This window comes from Taudactylus pleione, unplaced genomic scaffold (genome assembly GCF_031769625.1).
Source record: "Taudactylus pleione unplaced genomic scaffold, aTauple2 ptg000411l, whole genome shotgun sequence".
In the NCBI taxonomy this organism is placed as follows: Eukaryota; Metazoa; Chordata; class Amphibia; order Anura; family Myobatrachidae; genus Taudactylus; species Taudactylus pleione.
In genome coordinates, this window is record NW_028284813.1 from 1,726,098 (window position 1) to 1,753,141 (window position 27,044).

At 47.6% G+C, this 27,044-nt stretch overlaps 2 protein-coding genes across 2 annotated transcripts; both read left to right on the forward strand.

Moving 5' to 3' along the window:
- Positions 1-10,636: 10,636 nt before the first annotated feature.
- Positions 10,637-13,864, forward strand: LOC148506267 (DNA-dependent metalloprotease SPRTN-like). Its single transcript, XM_088447025.1, has 5 exons — positions 10,637-10,842; positions 11,979-12,081; positions 12,634-12,759; positions 13,178-13,361; positions 13,773-13,864. Exons 1-5 carry the CDS (start codon positions 10,637-10,639, stop codon positions 13,862-13,864), a joined length of 711 nt encoding a protein of 236 aa, XP_088303151.1.
- Positions 13,865-22,724: 8,860 nt separating this feature from the next.
- On the forward strand, positions 22,725-26,079 carry LOC148506268 (DNA-dependent metalloprotease SPRTN-like). The gene is made up of 5 exons (XM_088447026.1): positions 22,725-22,930; positions 24,083-24,185; positions 24,730-24,855; positions 25,392-25,575; positions 25,988-26,079. Exons 1-5 carry the CDS (start codon positions 22,725-22,727, stop codon positions 26,077-26,079), a joined length of 711 nt encoding a protein of 236 aa, XP_088303152.1.
- Positions 26,080-27,044: the final 965 nt, after the last annotated feature.

Below are 27,044 nucleotides of genomic sequence, written 5' to 3' on the forward strand. Positions count from 1 at the left end.
GACACTGGCGGCCACCCTCATTTTGCCTGTCACACGTCGGGATCTTAGCCCCCATTAGTGGGTTCAGCGGAGACATATCATCACCATCAGTGTTCCTTCTGGTCGTGCTTGGTGCTCCTGAGACCCTGGCCGGAACATCTCCACATAAAACCCATCTGGTAGTACCCGCGACAGTGGACCATGTTTGCCGCCATCTTGGATTAATTCATGACTACATCGTTCTACCAGTTTCCAGCAGCCATGCTCACATAACCTGTCAAACCAATAGGCTCTGGGAGCGTCCTATTTAAACCTCCACTACTGGCATGTTCATTACCAGAACAACAAGCCTCCCTGAGATCAGTATCCTGGATCCTGCGGCTCCCAGCTCCTGTCACCTGCAATTACCAGGGTATTCTGTGTCCAATATCTGTAGTTTTCAAGTGCTGTCAACTAGTGCTTCTGCCTACACATCTCTGCATTCAGGTGAACTCTGCAGCTGGCTACCATCAGCATCCAGCATTTACATGTGAGCATCCTGTACTCACAGTGTATATGTCCTGCATGGTACCAGTCCCCAGCTGCCTGCTTTGTCAGTAATCTCTGCATCTGCTTCAGTCCACATTTTACCAACAGGGCTGCCCTGCATTTGCACCTATATCAGCTGGCATCCTACCTGCACCTGTGTCCACCATCTGTTCCTGGGAACACGCAGCATTCTATGTGCCTACACCACCTACAGGCTGCCAACAGTACTACAGCCACCCTAAGGCCTGCCCTAAGCAAAGACTGTATTCACACTGCTTTCGGCACTTTATTCAGTCCACCTATAGACACAGTGTGCCAGTCAGGGGCTTGCATTCATGATCAAACTGTGCCCACATCGTGTACAGGGGCGGGATGCCAGTCACCTTACACCTGTGGCACCTTTTCTAAAAAGGCGCCAGAAAGACCTCTGTTTTCTGCAGCATCAGCAGCTGCACCCGGATCCCTACAACGTCGTGCACAAGCTGCCTGCTGAGGAAACACTGACTGTTAGAGGCCAGGGACGGACTGGGAACTGAAAGTGGCCCTGGAAAAAACACCATTAGCCTTAGCCCAGGAGTGGGCAATTATTCCAGCTGAAGGGTGACATGTATCAGCTACAGTACCTGCCTATTATGCTAAATAAAGTCATAATGTGCTGTCTCTACACAACTAATTAGTGATTGCATGAGTGTTATATCTCTGATACATCTTTACTACAAATACTCACAGTATTCAACTCGCTGTGACTTGCGGCGATGAAAATGTAAGTACCGGAGCAATTCAACATTGTACATAAATACAAAGAACATACCAGTGACCGCCATAGAGTACATTGACCATCACAGAAGAGGGACTGGTAGTGGGTAATGGGAATTATAGAGGGTAAAGTGCAGTGCCAGGGAGTGGTAGTGGGTGATGGGAATTATAGCGGGTGAGGTGCAGTGCCAGGAAGTGGTAGTGGGTGATGGGAATTATAGCGGGTAAGGTGTAGTGCCAGGTAGTGGTACTGGGTGATGGAAATTATAGCGGGTAAGGTGCAGTGCCAGGGAGTGGTACTGGGTGATGGGAATTATAGTGGGTAAGGTGCAGTGCCAGAGAGTGGTTGTGGATGATGGGAAATATAGTGGGTCAGGTGCAGTCAGGGAGTGGTAGCAGGTGATGGGAATTATAGAGGGTAAGGTGCAGTGCCAGGGATTGGTAGTGGGTGATAGGAATTATAGCAGGTGAGGTGCAGCACCAGGGAGTGGTAGTGGGTGATGGGAATTATAGCCGGTAAGGTGCAGTGCCAGAGACGCAGCTGATACTGTGGAGACATACATGATACAGGGGATATACTATATACATGATACAGGGGATATACTATAGACATGATACTATAGTGAGTGCATCTGTCCTATCACTTTCCAGCTACTGGCAAGAGGCCGAGTGGAGGGAACTTGTCCTGTTAGCAGCCGACCATCATCTCCTTTTATAAGGACAAAGTAAATTTGATCATTGGATGTCATCAAATAAAACATTTATGATGAACAGCAAAATAAACTCCATTTACATCACTAGTATAAAGAGCCATTAAACTGAGAATATAACTTAATGTAGAAACTGAATAATATAAAAGATGCAACAGGAAAGTATGCCTGGGAAATCTGGGGACCCCACAGGATTCGCCATCATTGGATAGTTAATCCCATTGCTAAATGCTAAAGGAGCAAAACAAATGAGATAAAAAGACTCTTACAATGCGCAGACAAAATGAGACTGAATATTGCGCAGCTGATTGGGTGTGACCATCACGGTCAGGGTGTAGTTCCAGCTTCACCACTCTGCGCACCTGGCTGGGCCGTGAGACTCGATTAAGAGATTTTGGTCATATGATGCACAGCATTTCTCTCCTTTTTAGGCTTAATTTCATAGATCTTAAAGGCCTGTACTAATATAGCGCACACAGCAATTAAATCGATCCGACATTGTGTACGAATTACCTTGAAATTCCTCCATGGCAGCTCTGCACACGATTTGGTGTTTAAAGTGTCCAATTTACAAACGATCTATTGTGCATACAGACTTTTTCCAGTGCATTTGTGTCCCAGATTGGCAGAGCTGCCCTACAGCATGGCAGATCTGATGATGCGATGTGGGGAAGCGTATCGCATCGTGATCGTGAGTTGGGACTCACGATTTGGGCATTTTTACACGATCTGTCATTCCAATACGTCGAAATCGGTCCAAGGTCCCTATATTCTATATAACTTGTGCTGCATTTTCAAAACACCAAAAGTAGGTATGCCAGGCATTGAGACCTGTTAGCCGTGGGGGTTAGGGACTCCCAGGGGAACTTATGGGTAGCCCCCCCGGGAGGGTTGGTTAGGTTTAGGCACTAGAGGGGGCTAGTGTATTGGAAACCATTACATCAAGTGTTTAAACTGACATTTGGCTCATTGTAATGAACATTTTAATGAGTTTTTACAGAAGATGGCAGATGTAGCGTTTCGGCCAGGACGTGAGCGTTACTAAGATTGTAGGCAGGAAGCATCAGTGCATTTTATATGGCGGCGTTAATTATGCCGTTATGCATGAAGATTTGTAGTGCGTCCCGCCATGTATGTGCATTAGCGCTGAGAGGCTCTTCTCCACATTATCCAAATGAACACACACGCCATGCAAATGACACACAGCAACGCACAAACACAAGTAAAATACGCTCTGTACCAAATGCCAGTGGTGACCAACCGTCAGTAAATTTGCTGACACAATAAAGGGATGTAGCTTACTGTATACCTAAGAATATTTAGGAGACCCTACTGTCAGCCTCTGGGCTCCTTTTAGCTCATAATACTGCAATTTTCACTTGGTACAAAATAAAAAAAAACTCGACATGACAAACAAATGTCAAAAAAGTAACAAAAAAGTTAATTTTCAAGGAATGGTAAACCTGAAAACATATCCCTGCTCAAAGACACCTGATATTTGTGGGTGCATATACACTTTACTAACTGGCTGCAAACACATACTGCAACAACATACACACTGTATATGTATAACAATTAGAAACATAATATACAGCTATACTCAGTGCACAGTACTGATAGGTAGAGCTCCAGCAAAGCTTCACATACATGTATTGCATGCAATATAACCTAATAGACAACATGCATAACTCACCCTGTCCCTGCTGCTATGCTATGTAGATCAGGGGTCAGGGAACTTTTTTACCTTTTACCCCAAAATATATTTAGATACGCCGACGTTACCCCCTTGATTTGAAAGGAAGGAAATCCTATAGTAGTGCCCCCATATAATGCCCCTGTAGTAGTGCCCCCATAGTTATGCCCCTGTACCAGTGCCCCCATAGTTACAGTCAGGTGCATAAATATTGGGACATTGACAGAATTTTCATATTTTGGCCTCTATTCACCACCACAATGGCTTTGAAATGAAACAAACAAGACGTGCTTTAACTGCAGACTTTCAGATTTCATTTGAGGGTAATTACATCCAAATCAGGTGAACGGTGTAGGAATTACAACGGTTTCTATATGTGCCTCCCACTTTTTAAGGGGCCAAAAGTAATGGGACTGTCAACTCAAAAGCTATTTCATGGATAGGTGTGGGCTATTCCCTCGTTATTTCATTATCAATTGAGCAGGTAAAGGTCTGGAGTTGATTCTAGGTGTGACATTTGCATTTGGAATCAGTTGCTGTCGACTCTCAATATGAGATCCAAAGAGCTGTCACTATCAGTGAAGCAAGCCATCATTAGGCTGAAAAATCAAAACAAACCCATCAGAGAGATAGCAAAAACATTAGGTGTGGCCAAATCAACAGTTTGGAACATTCTTAAAAAGAAAGAACGCACCGGAGAGCTCAGCAACACCAAAAGACCCGGAAGACCACGGAAAATAACTGTGGTGGATGACAGAAGAATTATTTCCCTGGTGAAGAAAAACCCCTTCAAAACAGTTGGCCAAATCAAGAACACTCTCCAGGAGGTAGGTGTATATGTGTCAAAGTCAACAATCAAGAGAAGACTTCACAAGAGTGAATATAGAGGGTTCACCACAAGATGTAAAACATTGGTGAGCCACAAAAACAGGAAGACCAGATTAGAGCTTGCCAAACAACATCTAAAAAGCCATTACAGTTCTGGAACAACATCCTATGGACAGATGAGACAAAGATCAACTTGTACCAGAGTGATGGGAAGAGAAGAGTATGGAGAATGAAAGGAACTGCTCATGATCCAAAACATACCACCTCATCAGTGAAGCATGGTGGTGGTAGTGTCATGGCGTGGGCATGTATGGCTGCCAATTGAACTGGTTCCCTTGTATTTATTGATGATGTGACTGCTGACAAAAGCAGCAGAATGAATTCTGAAGTGTTTCGGGCAATATTATATGCTCATATTCAGTCAAATGCTTCAGAACTCATTAGACGGCGCTTCACAGTGCAGATGGACAATGACCCGAAGCATACTGCAAAAGCAACCAAAGAGTTTTTTAAGGCTAAAAAGTGGAATGTTATGCAATGGCCAAGTCAATCCCCTGACCTGAATCTGATTGAGCATGCATTTCACTGGATGAAGACAAAACTGAAGGGAAAATGTCCCAAGAACAAGCAGGAACGGAAGACATTAGCAGTAAAGGCTTGGCAGAGAATCACCAGGGACGAAACCCAGCGTCTGGTGATGTCTATGCATTCCAGACTTCAGGCTGTAACTGCCTGCAAAGGATTGGCAACAAAGTATTAAAAAGTGAAAATTAGATTTAGGATTGTTTAGTTTGTCCCATTACTTTTGGCCCCTTAAAAAGTGGGAGGCACATATAGAAACCGTTGTAATCCCTAAACCGTTCACCTGATTTGGATGTAATTACCCTCAAATTAAATCTGAAAGTCTGAAGTTAAAGCATATCTTGTTTGCTTCATTTCAAAGCCATTGTGGTGGTGAATAGAGGCCAAAATATGAAAATTCTGTCAATGTCAAAATATTTATGCATCTGACTGTATGCCCCTGTAGCAGTGCCCTCATAGGTATTTCCCTGTAGCAGTGCCCCCATAGTCATGCCCCTGTAGCAGTGCCATAGTTATGCCCCTGTAGCAGTGCCCCCATAGTTATGCCCCTGTAGCAGTGCCCTCATAGTTATGCCCCTGTAGCAATGCCCCCATAGTTATGCCCCTGTAGCAGTGCCCTCATAGTTATGCCCCTGTAGCAGTGCCCCCATAGTTATGCCCCTGTAGCTTTGCCCTCATAGTTATGCCCCTGTAGCAGTGCCCTCATAGTTATGCCCCTGTAGAAGTGCCCCCACAGTTATGCCCCTGTAGCAGTGCCCTCATAGTTATGCCCCTGTAGCAGTGCCCCCATAATTATGCCCCTGTAGCAGTGCCCCCATAGTTATGCCCCTGTAGTGCCGCTTGTAAAAAAAAAAAAAAACACTTACCTTAATCCCGGCCCCTGCATCCACCGCCGTCCTGTCCGCCCGGCTGCTCCTCGGAACTATGGGAGAGAGTGCGCATGGAGAGAGCCGGAAGCTGGAGTTCAGAAGAGAACTCCAGCCTCCGGCTAACGCAGCACTGCAGGGAGGGAGCCGGGTGCCCGCTGGTAATAAAATCTCAGCGGGTGTCCGGCTAACAGCCTCCCTGCGGGCCGGGCTGGAAGTCACTAACGCCGGGTGCAGCAATGATTCATATGCATGCCCGGCGGTCCGTCCATTACCCCCAGGAATTTCAGTTTTACCCCAAGTGGGGTAATTTACCCCTGTTCCCCGACCACTGATGTAGATGCTCTGATCAGTGTCCTCTGAGAATGTCTGCAGCAGCCTGCCCAGCAGTGCACTCACTCACATGTCACAGTCACCCTCCCACATGGTGCAACCAGGATATGGTCACAGCACCTCCCTTTCATTAATATACACCACCTATCTCACCAATGTTACTGACAGGAGGACACCTAGTGGTTGGTTTTGAGTGCAGCAGCTTTCTACAGAAGCTGAAGTCAGTATCATAAAATACTATTAATTATTATTATTATTATTATTAATTATTTTTATTTTATATATGGTGCCACAAGGGGTCAGTAGCACCTTACATAGGGCCTGATTCAGACCTGCTCGTGAGCGCTTGGGGGGGGGGTTGGCTGGCCGAAGAAACGCCTGCCGTTTGCGGGCGGACCTACTGACACGGGTGGCAAGCTCACTGGGGCTTGCGGCAGATGAGACCCTACCACAAGTGTCTCATCGCAAGCCCGATGGTCGCGAATACCACCTGGCCGCTCGCAAAAGCTGTGGGTGGTCACCCACAGCTTAACGAGTGGCCAGGAGGCCGGCCCAAATAAAAAAAAAAAGCCGCCCTGATTCAGAGCGAGTGCTCTGAAAGAGCGTCCGGCTCTGAATCAGGGCCATAGTACAGAAACAGTGAAAACCAGGGAAGCTAATCCCTGGATCATGATCCACGGGATGCCCGGGATTTAACCTCAAAAAGTCAGGGATTTTAATTGAAGCTTCAATCCCTGGATTTTGCGACTTCTTACAGTGGGTGCGGTGTCCTTAGCAGTGGTGCAGTAATGGCAGTGTTAGCTCATTGTCCTGACCTGGGCAGCCCTAAGCTCTTCCGATGACGCATACGCAGCCCGGGCTCTGACAGATGAACAACAATGAGGTATCGTGATGTCATAGGTCACGCAGCTAGGTGTCATCGTTCCAGTAGACACAGAGGGCCTGATTCAGACCCGGTCACAAGTGCTGAGCGCTCGCAACCGAGTCGATGGTGGCCCACAGCGCATGCGCATGACGGAGCCAGCTCCGTCGTGCGCATGCACGAGACCCGGCTAGCAGCAGGCAATCCGTCGCTCCGGGTCTCAAAAACAAAGGAGGCGAGCTGTCGATGTTGAGTGACAGCTCGCCCCATTTGGTGGGCGGGCCGGGGGGGGTGGCTGCCCAAACGGAGGCGTTCCCATGAGAACACCTGCCGTTTGGGGGTGGACTCTCACAAGTGATGTCAGTGGAGAGCTTTCGGCTCTGTTAGAGCCGAAAGCTCTCTGGGGCTTGCGATGAATGAGATCCTACCACAAGGGTCTTGTCGCAAGCCTGATGGTCCCGATGGTCTTGACCATCGCGACCATCATCATGGCCGCTTGCTATAGCTGTGGGTGGTCACCCATAGCTATGCGAGCGGCCCAGAGGCCGCTCCTAAAAAAAACAGCGCCCTCCCTGATTCAGAGTGAGCGCTCGCTCTTTGCGAGCGCCTCTGAATCAGGCCCACAGTACACTCATCTGTACAGAAAGACTCCGCTTGTACTGAAGACTAGGGTTGGCCATCGACAATTATGAACCATCGATGGATAACCACTGATAGTTGATAGTTTTGCGATTGATGGCGAAGATCCAATGATTCCATGCCATCAAAGACAGAGAGCCCCGCAATGTTTTTACCTGGTGCTGAGATGGAAAATCGCTCCGCCCCCTGGCGCTACCCATTAAGCCCCACCCTCAAACCTGATTGGCCAGCTGTCCAATAGACCAGGGCTGACTGTAAGAGTAGGACTGACCATCGGTGCGCAAAATTATTCTTACAATTATTAGACACAGGGGCCTGATTTAGAGGAAGCAGCCCCATGGAGCGCAGAATTCCTGTCTAAGCATTGCCACCAGTGTCAAAAGACACAGTCGCCGATTTGGACACGCCAGTGACATGCACTTGTCTAATTGATACAATGTAATATAAAGATTTGTTTGAAAACTAGACATTACATTTTCAGCTTCTCTTTAGCTCTAAGGGGTAACTGTTCTGCAGAGAGATCTTCAACTCTGAATGTATCAAACCTTCCACAGTGTGGAGAAGTTTTCCATAGCAACCAATCAGCTTCTTTCTATTGTATTATAGGATATACTTGATAAATGCTAGCTAGAAGCTGATTGGTTGCTATGGGGAACATCCCCTCTCTGTAGAAGGTTTGATATATGTCCCCTTCAGTCCTGTGCATCTAGGCAGTGCTGGCTGTGTCTGTGAGGGGGCAGGGCCTCAGTGTATGTCAGTCTAGCAGTCACTGAGAGCTCTGAGGTGGGGGCGGGGCCACAATGTATGTCAGTCTAGCACAGTGGTCGGGGTACAGGGGTAAATTACCCCACTTGGAGTAAAACTGAAACTCCTGTTGGTAATGGACGGACAGCTGGGCATGCATATGAATCATTGCATGCCTGGCTGTCCGTCCATTACCCCCAGGAATTAAGGTCACTGGTGCTGGGCGCACCCGCTGCACCCAGTGTCAGTGACCTCCAGCCAGGCGCCCGCTGACATGTTATTACCAGCGGGCACCTTGCTCCCTCCCTGCAGTGCTGCGTTAGCAGGAGGCTGGAGTTCTCTTCTGTACTCCAGCTTCCAGCTGTCACCATGCGCACTATGGGAGACACATCATGACGTCTCTCCCATAGTTCCAAGGAGCAGCAAGTGGGTTTTTTTTTGTTTATTTGTACAAGCGGCACTATAGGGGCATAACTCTGGGGGCACTGCTAAAGGGGCAGAACTAAGGGTGCTCTGCTACAGGGGCATAACTCTGGGGGCACTGCTACAGGAGCATAACTCTGGGGGCACTACTACAGGGGTATAACTATGGGGGCACTGCTACAGGGGCATTATATGGGGGCACTACTACAGGGGCATACCTATGAGGGCACTGCTACAGGGGCATAACTATGGGGGCACTGCTACAGGGGCATTCACCATTGAAACTTTCGATGTGATGGTAACTAACCATTGCATCAAAAGAATTTGATGGCAAAAGCTATCAATATGAATAGTTAAGGGGCGGGATTGGTGGTGGGGATAAGGGGACGGGCGGGGCTCAGAGCCGTGGGAAAAAAAAAAACCTGAGGCCAGCCAAGCAGAGCTGAGGAGATAGAAACACTATAACTTCCCCTGCTGCTACGTCACAGCCAACACTGGGAGACTGGATCTGTGTGTGTTTCTGAGGGACTGTTTATACTGCAGCACCAGGGCTGAACAATGATTGGCTCTCACTGTCTCGGAGAGCCAATCATGGCTAGCAGAGAGGGGAGGAACTGAGGGTCATGCTGGAGGCAGTTAGGGACAGCCTCCAACGATCCCAGCGGCATGTGCCATGGAGATCATCACATGCAGAGACACAGCACACAGCAGCCATGGGAGGCATAGCTTTTGGTATTTAAAGAAAAGAAGCCACCATCGCAATACCATCGAGTGATTACCATTTGATGACAGCAAACATCGGAATGCTGCCATCGAATGGTGAAAACAATAACATTGCAAGAAAAACATTAATGGTCGGTAAACATTGACCAACGATGTCCATCCCTATCTAGCGGTCACTGAGAGCTCTGGTGTGGGGCCAGGGCCTCACTGTATGCCAGTTAAGGGTGCATACACATGGGTCGATTTTTTGGACGCCTGAACGATAATGACAGTCGTTCAAAATATCGTTCAGTTTTAAGGCCAAAACAATGAACGGTAACTACCAATGCGCGTTCCCGTTTGTAGTTGGTAGTTGCCATTCATCACCCGAACCTCCTGTCCAACCTGACAATAATATCAGGTTGAACATGTTCGGGGATGACGGAGGGAGCCAGAACAAATCGTTATTGATTTCGTTCAGTGTTGGGCTCAGTGTTGTTAACAACACTGAGTACACCCCTGCCGGGGACACACGGGACGATTTTCGTTCAGGGAGAAAATCGTCCCGTGTGTACGCACCTTTACAGTCACCGAGCTCTCAGGTGGGGGCGGGGCCATTATACTGTCTAATAGATATATACACCGCAGCAGCCCCATAGGTTTCTATTAGATGGAGTTAATTGACAACTGAAGCCTATGGACTTCTATGACCATTCTTGACAAAGGACAATATTCTACCTCAAACGTTGCTATTATTTTTGGTAATTATGCTTAAACAAACACTAGTGTAAGTTTAAATCTGCTTATGGAATGGTGTAATACCAGGAGAGATAAACAAATGGATGGATATTCGTAACATCCAAGCATCATGGAGCCAGCCATTGTGACCCGCACAAGCATCATAACCCCAGCCATTGTGACACGTGCACTGTGGCTTATATGCAAAGCACCTGACAGTTACTGAGCCATCAGTTCTAGGCAAAGGAGGAAGATGGAGGCCGATGATGGACTGAATGCGCTGGACTACACTGAGGAGATTTATGGAGGTGTTAGTGAGTCTTTATCGATAGTGGATGAGGCTTGGGAGTCGATAGATCCCAACCCCAACATCCAGGAACTCTTTACAGAGTTCAATGACGCTTACTTCGGAGGGAAGTTGGCTGATGTACCCGTGGCGTGGAGCTCCAGGCTGAAGTTGTGAGTGTAGATACTGTCAGATCAGTTTATTATAAGATATTCCTATTTATTAACAGTTAACAGTTATTTATATAGTCCCCTATAAATAAATGTTACTAATGGTTAATAATAATAATAATAATAAAATATATATCTGTAAGTGGCTGCCTGGTACACATTACACATATAGGGCAGTGATGGACATCTTTATACTGTACATGTATGTGCGGCCCTCCAACCTACATAATAACTGATCAGTGGGGGTTACGTGTAAGATAAATAAGTGTCACGCGCTATATACTCAGGTTCTATGTGACTTCTGGGTGAGCAGAATTTTCTCCAGCCTGTGACAGTGAGGATGAGGCATGAAGAGGCACAGCACAATTCTGCAGAGGATTCCGGCTGTCAGTGTGTTGCGTTTGTGTTAATAATGGGTCTAGGGGCTCCGGGCCCCATGAGAACACTTTTCATATTGCAAAAACAAATGTATGCATTTATAATTTTCAGGAGAACCAAAACAAGTGCTTCTGCTTTTCCCGCCTTTGGGCTGCCATCAGTCACATCCAGTGGCGGAGTTTACCACAGCTCCCCCCAGTAAAATCTACTACCTCAGTGAGCCAGTGAGAGTGACTGCACTGGCTACACTGTGACTGGCAGTGGCTTCCAATTGGAAGAGCTATCTGCCAATCACACACAGGACTGGCAGTCCCAGGGGCAGGTGTGTTTATCCCCCTGGGACTGCCAGTGCAGGCTGTGATCAGTAGAGCGTGTGCTTCCAGTGGGTGCCTTTCAGTCAGCCCAACATGGCTTCTAAGAGCTGCAGCTGATGCAGTCCCTAGAAGCCATCATTTTGCACATGTGCCAGTCCTGGCGCCTACCAGCTCCATTGAGCAGGCGCCGGGACCCGGCTGGGCAGAATTACTGCCTTCTCCTCTCCTACTGCAGTACAGTTAATGGGAGCACGGGCAGCAACAGCCCCCCTCATCCAAGAGGGTAGGAGTCACTGCTGGTCCCATCTATGTGGAGTATGTATAACTATCATATTTATATGGGCACTAATGTTAGCGTCTTCTCTCAATTGTCATCTCTCACCTCCTCGTATGTAATTGTATCAGACCATGGATGTTACTCATGTGCGATTTGTGTTCTCTCCCCAGAATGGCCGGATACTGCCGCCAGGGAAAGGAGTTTGGAGGAATCTGCTTAATTAGGCTGAGCAAACCGATCCTGGAGCAGCTGCCCAGGAGGAAACTAGTAGAGGTACTATAGGTTGTGTTTTCAGAGGGGATAAATATTTAGGGATCCCATCATTTCACAGAAATTAGGGTGTGATGACCCTCTGACCTCCCCATATGTCCCCCCCATGTCCCATCCACACCACCCTCCATGCCCCCCCCCTTACCATGCACAGGGGGTCAAAGTAATTTACAACACTGAGACTAATGAAGTATTGGAATGAGATAATGGGGAGAAGGGACATTTTTCAGAATATACAAAATTTTAAGTTTTCACCAATGATTTAATAGTACATAGTACAGTGTTTGTCTCTTTCGATCTGGCGTAACTCACATCTGGAAACATAAACCTCAATCGTTTTTAACAAAGTGTGTAATGTCTGTGTCATTCTTACTATAGATTGTAAGCTTGCGAGCAGGGCCTTCCTACCTATATATCTGTTTGTTATTACCCAATTTTGTTCTGTTAATGTTCCAATTGTAAAGCGCAACGGAATATGCTGCGCTATATAAAAAACTGTTAATAAATAAATAATAAATAAATACTATAACAGGCCCATTATTTGGTGTATTGCAGAGCTTATTGCATGAGATGATCCATGCCTTCCTGTATGTGTCCCAAATAAGGGACACGTCTCATCATGGAGAGGAATTTGTGAGAGAGATGGAGCGTATAAACAACCTGACTGGTACAAACATAACTGTAAGTATATAGTCAGTCATTAAGGGTCCATGTATGTGGGAGGAGAGGGGAGGCTATACACCAGCCAGCTGTATGTGGTGAGACATTGGCAGGATTCCTGGTGACCCTTACGCCTGACACACACGTTACCCTAAGGTTACATACCAGCCAGCTATATGTGGTTATACATTTGCAGGATTCCTGGTGACCCTTAGGGCTGGCACACACGTTACCATAAGGCTACATACCCCATTAGGAGTTAATCTGCCCATTCTTACAGTATATTACACTGCATAATGTTATCCTGTATTATTCTGCGTATCCCTATCATGTATGTAATTATGTACAGGACAGGAGACTTTAGAGTGTTTTCATGCAATCAGTGAAATGCTGTCGCCATTTGTATCTATAATTTGTTTTATTTCTACTATGTGATTAGATCTACCATGACTTCTATGCAGAAGAAGAGGCACTGAAGAAACACTGGTGGCAGTGCATGCGATGCCGGCTCTACTTAAAGCGGATGAATAACCGTCCACCATCTACTAGGGCAAGATGGTGGTCAGTGCACGAACAGCTGTGCGGGGGAGAAATCCGCAAAGTTAGGGAACCCCATCGCCAAGGTAAGAAACATAATGCCTCTTCTGGGGCTCAGAGTTCTCTCTCTGTACTCACCTAAGTGTGACTATATGCCGCAGTATCCTGATACATTGCCTGGGAGAAGGAAATCCAAATAATGCACATAGGCCCTAATCATGACAGGAGCCACATTGTACAGATCACAACACTGACAATGGCGAGTGACTGTTTGGGGGCAGGCGGCATATGCCCATGCTTGGTGTGTGCAACCCTCACAGTCAGACACCAGTGGCCTGAATACATGATTATATGTAACATATCCTGTAATATATCACCTTATATGTGCTGAGCAGTGATAAAGTCCTATGATGTACCCGATAACTGTCAGTAAACATAGGAAGATCACCTTGCACAATGCACTTGCTATGTCACTAATTGATACTTGTGTATTATAGGAAGGAGGAGGCCGAGGACCACTACTGATGGACCTCGTGACGAGGCCTCTCACACACCAGCAAAGAGAGCGAGGAAGGGAGTTGCCATATAAGACACTGGCGGCCACCCTCATTTTGCCTGTCACACGTCGGGATCTTAGCCCCCATTAGTGGGTTCAGCGGAGACATATCATCACCATCAGTGTTCCTTCTGGTCGTGCTTGGTGCTCCTGAGACCCTGGCCGGAACATCTCCACATAAAACCCATCTGGTAGTACCCGCGACAGTGGACCATGTTTGCCGCCATCTTGGATTAATTCATGACTACATCGTTCTACCAGATTCCAGCAGTCACGCTCACATAACCTGTCAAACCAATAGGCTCTGGGAGCGTCCTATTTAAACCTCCACTACTGGCATGTTCATTACCAGAACAACAAGCCTCCCTGACATCAGTATCCTGGATCCTGCGGCTCCCAGCTCCTGTCACCTGCAATTACCAGGGTATTCTGTGCCCAATATCTGCAGTTTTCAAGTGCTCTCGACTAGTGCTTCTGCCTACACATCTCTGCATTCAGGTGCACTCTGCAGCTGGCTACCATCAGCATCCAGCATTTACATGTGAGCATCCTGTACTCACAGTGTATATGTCCTGCATGGTACCAGTCCCCAGCTGCCTGCTTTGTCAGTATTCTCTGCATCTGCTTCAGTCCACATTTTACCAACAGGGCTGCCCTGCATTTGCACCTATATCAGCTGGCATCCTACCTGCACCTGTGTCCACCATCTGTTCCTGGGAACATGCAGCATTCTATGTGCCTACACCACCTACAGGCTGCCAACAGTACTACAGCCACCCTAAGGCCTGCCCTAATCAAAGACTGTATTCACACTGCTTTCGGCACTTTATTCAGTCCACCTATAGACACAGTGTGCCAGTCAGGGGCTTGCATTAATGATCAAACTGTGCCCACATCGTGTACAGGGGCGGGATGCCAATCACCTTACACCTGTGGCACCTTTTCTAAAAAGGCGCCAGAAAGACCTCTGTTTTCTGCAGCATCAGCAGCTGCACCCGGATCCCTGCAATGTCGTGCACAAGCTGCCTGCTGAGGAAACACTGACTGTTAGAGGCCAGGGACGGACTGGGAACTGAAAGTGGCCCTGGAAAAAACACCATTAGCCTTAGCCCAGGAGTGGGCAATTATTCCAGCTGAAGGGTGACATGTATCAGCTACAGTACCTGCCTATTATGCTAAATAAAGTCATAATGTGCTGTCTCTACACAACTAATTAGTGATTGCATGAGTGTTATATCTCTGATACATCTTTACTACAAATACTCACGGTCCCACATAATTAAGTATTCAACTCGCTGTGACTTGCGGCGATGAAAATGTAAGTACCGGAGCAATTCAACATTGTACATAAATACAAAGAACATACCAGTGACCGCCATAGAGTACGTTGACCATCACAGAAGAGGGACTGGTAGTGGGTAATGGGAATTATAGAGGGTAAAGTGCAGTGCCAGGGAGTGGTAGTGGGTGATGGGAATTATAGCGGGTGAGGTGCAGTGCCAGGAAGTGGTAGTGGGTGATGGGAATTATAGCGGGTAAGGTGTAGTGCCAGGTAGTGGTACTGGGTGATGGAAATTATAGCGGGTAAAGTGCAGTGCCAGGGAGTGGTACTGGGTGATGGGAATTATAGTGGGTAAGGTGCAGTGCCAGGGAGTGGTACTGGGTGATGGGAATTATAGCAGGTAAGGTGCAGTGCCAGGGAGTGGTACTGTGTGATAGGAATTATAGTGGGTAAGGTGCAGTGCCAGGGAGTGGTTGTGGATGATGGGCAATATATTGGGTCAGGTGCAGTCAGGGAGTGGTAGCAGGTGATGGGAATTATAGAGGGTAAGGTGCAGTGCCAGGGATTGGTAGTGGGTGATAGGAATTATAGCAGGTGAGGTGCAGCACTAGGGAGTGGTAGTGGGTGATGGGAATTATAGCCGGTAAGGTGCAGTGCCAGAGACGCAGCCATTAAACTGAGAATATAACTTACTGTAGAAACTGAATGGTATAAAAGATGCAACAGGAAAGTATGCCTGGGAAACCTGGGAACCCCACAGGATTCGCCATCATTGGATTGTTAATCCCATTGCTAAATGCTAAAGGAGCAAAACAAATGAGATAAAAAGACTCTTACAATGCGCTGACAAAACGATACTGAATATTGCGCAGCTGATTGGGTGTGACTATCACGGTCAGGGTGTAGTTCCAGCTTCACCACTCTGCGCACCTGGCTGGGCCGTGATACCCGATTGAGAGATTTTGGTCATATGATGCACAGCATTTCTCTCCTTTTTAGGCTTAACTTCATAGATCTTAAAGGCCTGTACTAATATAGCGCACACAGCAATTAAATCGATCCGACATTGTGTACGATTTCCCTTGAAATTCCTCCCCGGCAGCTCTGCACACGATTTGGTGTTTAAAGTGTCCAATTTACAAACGATGTATCATGCATCCAGACTTTTTCCAGTGCATTTGTGTCCCAGATTGGCAGAGCTGCCCTACAGCATGGCAGATCTGACGATGCGATGTGTGACCAGCGGGGAAGCGTATCGCATCGTGATCGTGAGTAGGGACTCACGATTTGGGCATTTTTTACACGATCTGTCGTTCCAATACGTCGGAATCGGCCCAAGGTCCCTATATTCTATATAACTTGCGCTGCATTTTCAAAACACCAAAAGTAGGTATGCCAGGCATTGAGACCTGTTAGCCGTGGGTGTCAGGGACTCCCAGGGGAACTTACGGTTAGCCCCCCCGGGAGGGTTGGTTAGGTTTAGGCACTAGGGGGGGGCTAGTGTATTGGAAACCATTGCATCAAGTGTTTAAACTGACATTTGGCTCATTGTAATGAACATTTTAATGAGTTTTTACAGAAGATGGCAGATGTAGCGTTTCAGCCAGGACGTGAGCGTTACTAAGATTGTAGGCAGGAAGCATCAGTGCATTTTATATGGCGGCGTTAATTATGCCGTTATGCATGAAGATTTGTAGTGCGTCCTGCCATGTATGTACATTAGCGCTGAGAGGCTCTTCCCCACATTATCCAAATGAACACACACGCCATGCAAATGACACACAGCGGTGCACAAACACAAGTAAAATACGCTCTGTACCAAATGCCAGTGGTGACCAACCGTCAGTAAATTTGCTGACACAATAAAGGGATGTAGCTTACTGTATACATAAGAATATTTAGGAGACCCTACTGTCAGCCCCTGGGCTCCTTTTAGCTCATAATACTGCAATTTTCACTTGGTACAAAATAAAAAAACACTTGACATGACATAAACAAATGTCAAAAAAGTAACAAAAAAGGAAATTTTCAAGGAATGGTAAACCTGAAAACATGTCCCTGCTCAAAGACACCTGATATTTGTGGGTGCATATACACTTTACTAACTGGGTGCAAACACATACTGCAACAACATACACACTGTATATGTATAACAATTAGAAACATAATATATAACTATACTCAGTGCACAGTACTGATAGGAAGAGCTCCAGCAAAGCTTCACATACATGTATTGCATGCAATATAACCTAATAGACAACATGCATAACTCACCCTGTCCCTGCTGCTATGCTATGTAGATCAGGGAACTTTTTTACCTTTATCCCAAAATATATTTAGATACGCCAACGTTACCCCCTTGATTTGAAAGGAAGGAAATCCTAGAGTAGTGACCCCATATAATGCCCCTGTAGTAGTGCCCCCATAGTTATGCCCCTATACCAGTGCCCCTAGCAGTGCCCCTGTAGCAGTGCCCTCATATAGTTATGCCCCTGTAGCAGTGCCCCAATAGATATGCCCTTGTAGCAGTGCCCTCATAGTTACAGTCAGGTGCATAAATATTGGGACATTGACAGAATTTTCATATTTTGGCCTCTATTCACCACCACAATGGCTTTGAAATGAAACAAACAAGATGTGCTTTAACTACAGACTTTCAGATTTCCCTGTAGCAGTGCCCCCATAGTTATGCCCCTGTAGCAGAGCCCCCATAGTTATGCCCCTGTAGTAGTGCCCTCATAGTTATGCCCCTGTAGCAGTGCCCCCATAGTTATGCCCCTGTAGCAGTGCCCTCATAGTTATGCCGCTGTAGCAGTGCCCCTGTAGTTATGCCCCTGTAGCAGTGCCCTCATAGTTATGCCCCTGTAGTGCCCCCATAGTTATGCCCCTGTAGCCGTGCCCTCAGTTATGCCCCTGTAGTAGTGCCCCCATAGTTATGCCCCTGTAGCAGTGCCCCCATAGTTATGCCCCTGTTGCAGTGCCCCCATAGTTATGCCCCTGTAGTGCCGCTTGTACAAAAAAAAAAAACACTTACCTTAATCCCCGCCACTGCATCCGCCGCCGTCCTGTCCGCCTGGCTGCTCCTCGGAACTATGGGAGAGAGTGCACATGGAGAGAGCCGGAAGCTGGAGTTCAGAAGAGAACTCCAGCCTCCGGCTAACGCAGCGCTGCATGGAGGGAGCGGGTGTCCGGCTAACAGCCTCCCTGCGGCGCCGGGCTGGAGGTCATTGACGCCGGGTGCAGTGGGTACGCCGCTGCACCCGGCGCCTGTGACCTCCATTCCTGGGGGTAATGGACGGACAGCCGGGCATGCAATGATTCATATGCATGCCCGGCTGTCCGTCCATTACCCCCAGTAATTTCAATTTTACCAAAAGTGGGGTAATTTACCCCTGTTCCCCGACCACTGGTGTAGATGCTCTGATCAGTGTCCTCTGGGTCTGTCTGCAGCAGCCTGCCCTGCAGTGCACTCACTCACATGTCACAGTCACCCTCCCACATGGTGCAACCAGGATATGGTCACAGCACCTCCCTTTCATTAATATACACCACCTATCTCACCAATGTTACTGACAGGAGGACACCTAGTGGTTAGTTTTGAGTACAGCAGCTTCATACAGAAGCTGAAGTCAGTATCATAAAATACTATTATTATTATTATTATTATTTATTATTTTTATTTTATATATGGTGCCACAAGGGGTCAGTAGCACCTTACATAGGGCCTGATTCAGACCTGTTCGCGAGCGCTTGGGGGGGGGGTTGGCTGTCTGAAGAAACGCCTGCCGTTTGCGGGCGGACCTACTGACACGGGTGGCAAGCTCACTGGGGCTTGCGGAAGATGAGATCCTACCACAAGGGTCTCGTTGCAAACCCGATGGTCGTGACTACCACCAGGCCGCTCGCAAAAGCTGTGGTGGGTCACCCACAGCTTAGCGAGTGGCCAGGAGGCCGGCCCAAAAAAAAAAAAAAAGCCGCCCTGATTCAGAGCGAGTGCTCTGAAAGAGCGTCCGGCTCTGAATCAGGGCCATAGTACAGAAACAGTGAAAACCAGGGAAGCTAATCCCTGGATCATGATCCACGGGATTCCCGGGATTTAACCTCAAAAAGTCAGGGATTTTAATTGAAGCTTCAATCCCTGGATTTGCGATTACTTACAGCGGGTGCGGTGTCCTTCGCAGTGGCGCAGTAATGGCAGTGTTAGCTCATTGTCCTGACCTGGGAAGCCCTAAGCTCTTCCGACGACGCATACGCAGCCCGGGCTCTGACATATGAGCAACAATGAGGTGTTGTGATGTCATAGGTCACGCAGCCAGGCGTCATCATTCCAGTACACACAGAGGGCCTGATTCAGACCCGGTCACAAGCGCTGAGCGCTCGCAACCGGGTCGATGGTGGCCCACAGCGCATGCGCGTGACGGAGCCGGCTCCGTCGTGTACATGCGCGAGACCCGGCTAGCAGCAGGCAATCCGTCTATCCGGGTCTCGCAAACAAAGGGGGCGAGCTGTCGATGTTGAGTGACAGCTCGCCCCGTTTGGTGGGCGGGCCGAGGGGGGGGCGTGGCTGCCCAAACGGAGGCGTTTCCATGAGAACACCTGCCGTGTGGGGGCGGCCCCTCACAAGTGATGTCAGTGGAGAGCTTACGGCTCTGTTAGAGCCGAAAGCTCTCTGGAGCTTGCGATGAATGAGATCCTACCACAAGGGTCTTGTCGCAAGCCCGATGGTCGCGATGGTCTTGACCATCGCAACCATCATCATGGCCGCTTGCTATAGCTGTGGGTGGTTACCCACAGCTATGCGAGCGGCCAAGAGGCCGCTCCTAAAAAAAAACAGCGCCCGCCCTGATTCAGAGTGAGCGCTCGCTTGTACTGCAGAGTAGGGTTGGCCATCAACAATTATGAACCATCGATGGATAACCACTGATAGTTGATAGTTTTGAGATTGATGGCGGAGATCCAATGATTCCATGCCATCAAAGACAGAGAGCCTCGCAATGTTTTTACCTGGTGCGGAGATGGAAAATCGCTCCGCCCCCTGGCACTACCCTTTAAGCCCCACCCTCAAACCTGATTGGCCAGCTGTCCAAAAGACCAGGGCTGACTGTAAGAGTAGGGCTGACCATCGGTGCGCAAAATTATTCTTACAATTATTAGACACAGGGGCCTGATTTAGAGGAAGCAGCCCCATGGAGTGCAGAATTCCTGTCTAAGCTTTGCCACCAGTGTCAAAAGACACAGTCGCCGATTTGGACACGCCAGTGACATGCACTTGTCTAATTGATACAATGTAATATAAAGATTTGTTTGAAAACTAGACATTACATTTTCAGCTTCTCTTTAGCTCTAAGGGGTAACTGTTCTGCAGAGAGATCTTCAACTCTGAATGTATCAAACCTTCCACAGTGTGGAGAAGTTTTCCATAGCAACCAATCAGCTTCTTTCTATTGTTTTATAGGATATACTTGATAAATGCTAGCTAGAAGCTGATTGGTTGCTATGGGGAACATCCCCTCTCTGTAGAAGGTTTGATACATGTCCCCTTCAGTCCTTTCAGTCCTGTGCATCTAGGCAGTGCTGGCTGTGTCTGTGAGGGGGCAGGGCCTCAGTGTATGTCAGTCTAGCAGTCACTGAGAGCTCTGAGGTGGGGGCGGGGCCACAATGTATGTCAGTCTAGCACAGAGGTCGGGATACAGGGGTAAATTACCCCACTTGGGGTAAAACTGAAACTCCTGTTGGTAATGGACGGACAGCTGGGCATGCATATGAATCATTGCATGCCTGGCTGTCCGTCCATTACCCCCAGGAATTAAGGTCACTGGCGCTGGGCGCACCTGCTGCACCCGATGTCAGTGACCTCCAGCCCGGCGCCGCAGGGAGGCTCTAAGCCGGACACCCGCTGAGATGTTATTACCAGCGTGTGCCTGGCTCCCTCCCTGCAGTGCTGCGTTAGCCGGAGGCTGGAGTTCTCTTCTGTACTCCAGCTTCCAGCTGTCACCATACTCACTATGGGAGACACATCATGACGTCTCTCCCATAGTTCCAAGGAGCAGCAAGTGGGGTTTTTTTTTGTTTATTTGTACAAGCGGCACTACAGGGGCATAACTCTGGGGGCTCTGCTACAGGGGCATAACTCTGGGGGCACTGCTACAGGGGCATAACTATGGGGGCACTGCTACAGGGGCATTCACCATTGAAACTTTCGATGTGATGGTAACTAACCATTGCATCAAAAGAATTTGATGGCAAAAGCTATCAATATGAATAGTTAAGGGGCGGGATTGGTGGTGGGGATAAGGGGACGGGGGCGGGGCTCAGAGCCGTGGCAAAAAAAAAAAAAAAAACCTGAGGCCAGCCAAGCAGAGCTGAGGAGATAGAAACACTATAACTTCCCCTGCTGCTACGTCACAGCCAACACTGGGAGACTGGATCTGTGTGTGTTTCTGAGGGACTGTTTATACTGCAGCACCAGGGCTGAACAATGATTGGCTCTCACTGTCTCGGAGAGCCAATCATGGCTAGCAGAGAGGGGAGGGACTGAGGGTCACGTCGGAGGCAGTTAGGGACAGCCTCCAACGATCCCAGCAGCATGAGCCATGGAGATCATCACATGCAGAGACACAGCACACAGCAGCCATGGGAGGCATAGCTTTTGGTATTTAAAGAAAAGAAGCCACCATCGCAACACCATCGAGTGATTACCATTTGATGACAGCAAACATCGGAATGCTGCCATCGAATGGTGAAAACAATAACATTGCAAGAAAAACATTAATGGTCGGTAAACATTCGACCAACGATGTCCATCCCTATCTAGCAGTCACTGAGAGCTCTGGTGTGGGGCCTGGGCCTCACTGTATGTCAGTTAAGGGTGCGTACACATGGGTCGATTATTTGGACGCCTGAACGATAATGACATCGTTATCGTTCAGTCGTTCAAAATATCATTCAGTTTTAAGGCCAAAACAATGAACGGTAACTACCAATGCGCGTTCCCGTTTGTAGTTGGTAGTTGCCATTCATCACCCGAACCTCCTGTCCAACCTGACAATAATATCAGGTTGAACATGTTCGGGGATGAGGGAGGGAGCCCGACACGGAACAAAATCGTTATTGATTTCGTTCAGTGTTGTGCTCAGTGTTGTTAACAACACTGAGTACACGCCTGCCGGGGACACACGGGACGATATTCGTTCAGGGAGAAAATCGTCCCGTGTGTATGCACCTTTACAGTCACCGAGAGCTCTCAGGTGGGGGCGGGCCCATTATACTGTCTAATAGATATATACACCGCAGCAGCCCCATAGGTTTCTATTAGATGGAGTTAATTGACTACTGAAGCCTATGGACTTCTATGACCATTCTTGATAAAAGACAATATTCTGCCTCAAACGTTGCTATTATTTTTGGTAATTATGCTTAAATAAACACTAGTGTAAGTTTAAATCAGCTTATGGAATGATGTAATACCAGGAGAGATAAACAAATGGATGGATGGATGGATATTCGTAACATCCAAGCATCATGGATCCAGCCATTGTGACACGTGCACTGTGGCTTATATGCAAAGCACCTGACAGTTACTGAGCCATCAGTTCTAGGCAAAGGAGGAAGATGGAGACCGATGATGGACTGAATGCGCTGGACTACACTGAGGAGATTTATGGAGGTGTTAGTGAGTCTTTATCGATAGTGGATGAGGCTTGGGAGTCGATAGATCCCAACCCCGACATCCAGGAACTCTTTACAGAGTTCAATGACGCTTACTTCGGAGGGAAGTTGGCTGATGTACCCGTGGCGTGGAGCTCCAGGCTGAAGCTGTGAGTGTAGATACTGTCAGATCAGTTTATTATAAGATATTCCTATTTATTAACAGTTAACAGTTATTTATATAGTCCCCTATAAATAAATGTTACTAATGGTTAATAATAATAATAATAATAATAATAATAATAAATAAAATATACATCTGTAAGTGGCTGCCTGGTACACATTACACATATAGGGCAGTGATGGACATCTTTATACTGTACATGTATGTGCGGCCCTCCAACCTACATAATAACTGATCAGTGGGGGTTACATGTAAGATAAATAAGTGTCACGCGCTATATACTCAGGTTCTATGTGACTTCTGGGTGAGCAGAATTTTCTCCAGCCTGTGACAGTGAGGATGAGGCATGAAGAGGCACAGCACAATTCTGCAGAGGATTCCGGCTGTCAGTGTGTTACGTTTATTTTATTAATGGGTCTAGGGGCTCCGGGCCCCATGAGAACACTTTTCATATTGCAAAAACAAATGTATGCATTTATAATTTTCAGGAGAACCAAAACAAGTGCTTCTGCTTTTCCCGCCTTTGGGCTGCCATCAGTCACATCCAGTGGCGGAGTTTACCACAGCTTCCCCCAGTAAAATCCACTACCTCAGTGAGCCAGTGAGAGTGACTGCACTGGCTACACTGTGACTGGCAATGGCTTCCAATTGGAAGAGCTATCTGCCAATCACACACAGGACTGGCAGTCCCAGGGGCAGGTGTGTTTATCCCCCTGGGACTGCCAGTGCAGGCTGTGATCAGCAGAGCGTGTGCTTCCAGTGGGTGCCTTTCAGTCAGCCCAACATGGCTTCTAAGAGCTGCAGCTGATGCAGTCCCTAGAAGCCATCATTTTGCACATGTGCCAGTCCTGGCGCCTACCAGCTCCATTGAGCAGGCGCCGGGACCCGGCTGGGCAGAATTACTGCCTTCTCCTCTCCTCCTGCAGTACAGTTAATGGGAGCACAGGCAGCAACAGCCCCCCTCATCCAAGAGGGTAGGAGTCACTGCTGGTCCCATCTATGTGGGGTGTGTATAACTATCGTATTTATATAGCCACTAATGTTAGCGTCTTCTCTCAATTGTCATCTCTCACCTCCTCGTATGTAATTGTATCAGACCATGGCTGTTACTCATGTGCGATTTGTGTTCTCTCCCCAGAATGGCCGGATACTGCCGCCAGGGAAAGGAGTTTGGAGGAATCTGCTTAATTAGGCTGAGCAAACCGATCCTGGAGCAGCTGCCCAGGAGGAAACTAGTAGAGGTACTATAGGTTGTGTTTTCAGAGGGGATAAATATTTAGGGATCCCGCCATTTCATAGAAATTAGGGTGTGATGACCCTCTGACCTCCCCAAATGTCCCCCCCATGTCCCACCCACACCACCCTCCATGCCCCCCCCCTTACCATGCACAGGGGTTCAAAGTAATTTACAACACTGAGACTAATGAAGTATTGGAACGAGATAATGGGGAGAAGGGACATTTTTCAGAATATACAAAATTTTAAGTTTTCACCAATGATTTAATAGTACATAGTACAGTGTTTGTCTCTTTCGATCTGGTGTAACTCACATCTGGAAACATAAACCTCAATCGTTTTTAACAAAGTGTGTAATGTCTGTGTCATTCTTACTATAGATTGTAAGCTTGCGAGCAGGGCCTTCCTACCTATATATCTGTTTGTCATTACCCAATTTTGTTCTGTTAATGTTCCAATTGTAAAGCGCAACGGAATATGCTGCGCTATATAAAAAACTGTTAATAAATAATAAATACTATAACAGGCCCATTATATGGTGTATTGCAGAGCTTATTGCATGAGATGATCCATGCCTTCCTGTATGTGTCCCAAATAAGGGACACGTCTCATCATGGAGAGGAATTTGTGAGAGAGATGGAGCGTATAAACAACCTGACTGGTACAAACATAACTGTAAGTATATAGTCAGTCATTAAGGGTCCATGTTTGTGGGAGGAGCGGGGAGGCTATATACCTGCCAGCTGTATGTGGTGAGACATTGGCAGGATTCCTGGTGACCCTTACGCCTGGTACACACGTTACCCTTAGGTTACATACCAGCCAGCTATATGTGGTGAGACATTGGCAGGATTCCTGGTGACTAGTGGTCTTATATATAGTCATATACATAGCGTTCCCTTAGGCCTGGCACACACGTTACCCTAAGGTTACATACCAGCCAGCTATATGTGGTGAGACATTGGCAGGATTCCTAGTGACCCTTAGGGCTGGCACACACGTTACCATAAGGCTACATACCCCATTAGGAGTTAATTTGCCCATTATTACAGTATATTAAACTGCATAATGTTATCCTGTATTATTCTGCGTATCCCTATCATGTATGTAATTATGTACAGGACAGGAGACTTTAGAGTGTTTTCATGCCATCAGTGAAATGCTGTTGCCATTTGTATCTATAATTTGTTTTATTTCTACTATGTGATTAGATCTACCATGACTTCTATGCAGAAGAAGAGGCACTGAAGAAACACTGGTGGCAGTGCATGCGATGCCGGCTCTACTTAAAGCGGATGAATAACCGTCCGCCATCTACTAGGGCAAGATGGTGGTCAGTGCACGAACAGCTGTGCGGGGGAGAAATCCGCAAAGTGAGGGAGCCCCATCGCCAAGGTAAGAAACATAATGACTCTTCTGGGGCTCAGAGTTCTCTCTCTGTACTCACCTAAGTGTGACTATATGCCGCAATATCCTGATACATTGCCTGGGGGAAGGAAATCCAAATAATGCACATAGGCCCCAATCATGACAGGAGCCACATTGTACAGATCACACCACTGACAATGGGCGAGTGACGGTTTGGGGGCAGGCGGCATATGCCCATGCTTGGTGTGTGCAACCCTCACAGTCAGACACCAGTGGCCTGAATACATGATTATATGTAACATATCCTGTAATATATCACCTTATATGTGCTGAGCAGTGATAAAGTCCTGTGATGTACCCGATAACTGTCAGTAAACATAGAAAGATCACCTTGCACAATGCACTTGCTATGTCTCTAATTGATACTTGTGTATTATAGGAAGGAGGAGGCCGAGGACCACTACTGATGCACCTCGTGACGAGGCCTCTCACACACCAGCAAAGAGAGCGAGGAAGGGAGTTGCCATATAAGACACTGGTGGCCACCCTCATTTTGCCTGTCACACGTCGGGATCTTAGCCCCCATTAGTGGGTTCAGCGGAGACATATCATCACCATCCGTGTTCCTTCTGGTCGTGCTTGGTGCTCCTGAGACCCTGGCCGGAACATCTCCACATAAAACCCATCTGGTAGTACCCGCGACAGTGGACCATGTTTGCCGCCATCTTGGATTAATTCATGACTACATCGTTCTACCAGATTCCAGCAGTCACGCTCACATAAACTGTCAAACCAATAGGCTCTGGGAGCGTCCTATTTAAACCTCCACTACTGGCAAGTTCATTACCAGAACAACAAGCCTCCCTGACATCAGTATCCTGGATCCTGCGGCTCCCAGCTCCTGTCACCTGCAATTACCAGGGTATTCTGTGTCCAATATCTGTAGTTTTCAAGTGCTGTCAACTAGTGCTTCTGCCTACACATCTCTGCATTCAGGTGAACTCTGCAGCTGGCTACCATCAGCATCCAGCATTTACATGTGAGCATCCTGTACTCACAGTGTATATGTCCTGCATGGTACCAGTCCCCAGCTGCCTGCTTTGTCAGTAATCTCTGCATCTGCTTCAGTCCACATTTTACCAACAGGGCTGCCCTGCATTTGCACCTATATCAGCTGGCATCCTACCTGCACCTGTGTCCACCATCTGTTCCTGGGAACACGCAGCATTCTATGTGCCTACACCACCTACAGGCTGCCAACAGTACTACAGCCACCCTAAGGCCTGCCCTAAGCAAAGACTGTATTCACACTGCTTTCGGCACTTTATTCAGTCCACCTATAGACACAGTGTGCCAGTCAGGGGCTTGCATTCATGATCAAACTGTGCCCACATCGTGTACAGGGGCGGGATGCCAGTCACCTTACACCTGTGGCACCTTTTCTAAAAAGGCGCCAGAAAGACCTCTGTTTTCTGCAGCATCAGCAGCTGCACCCG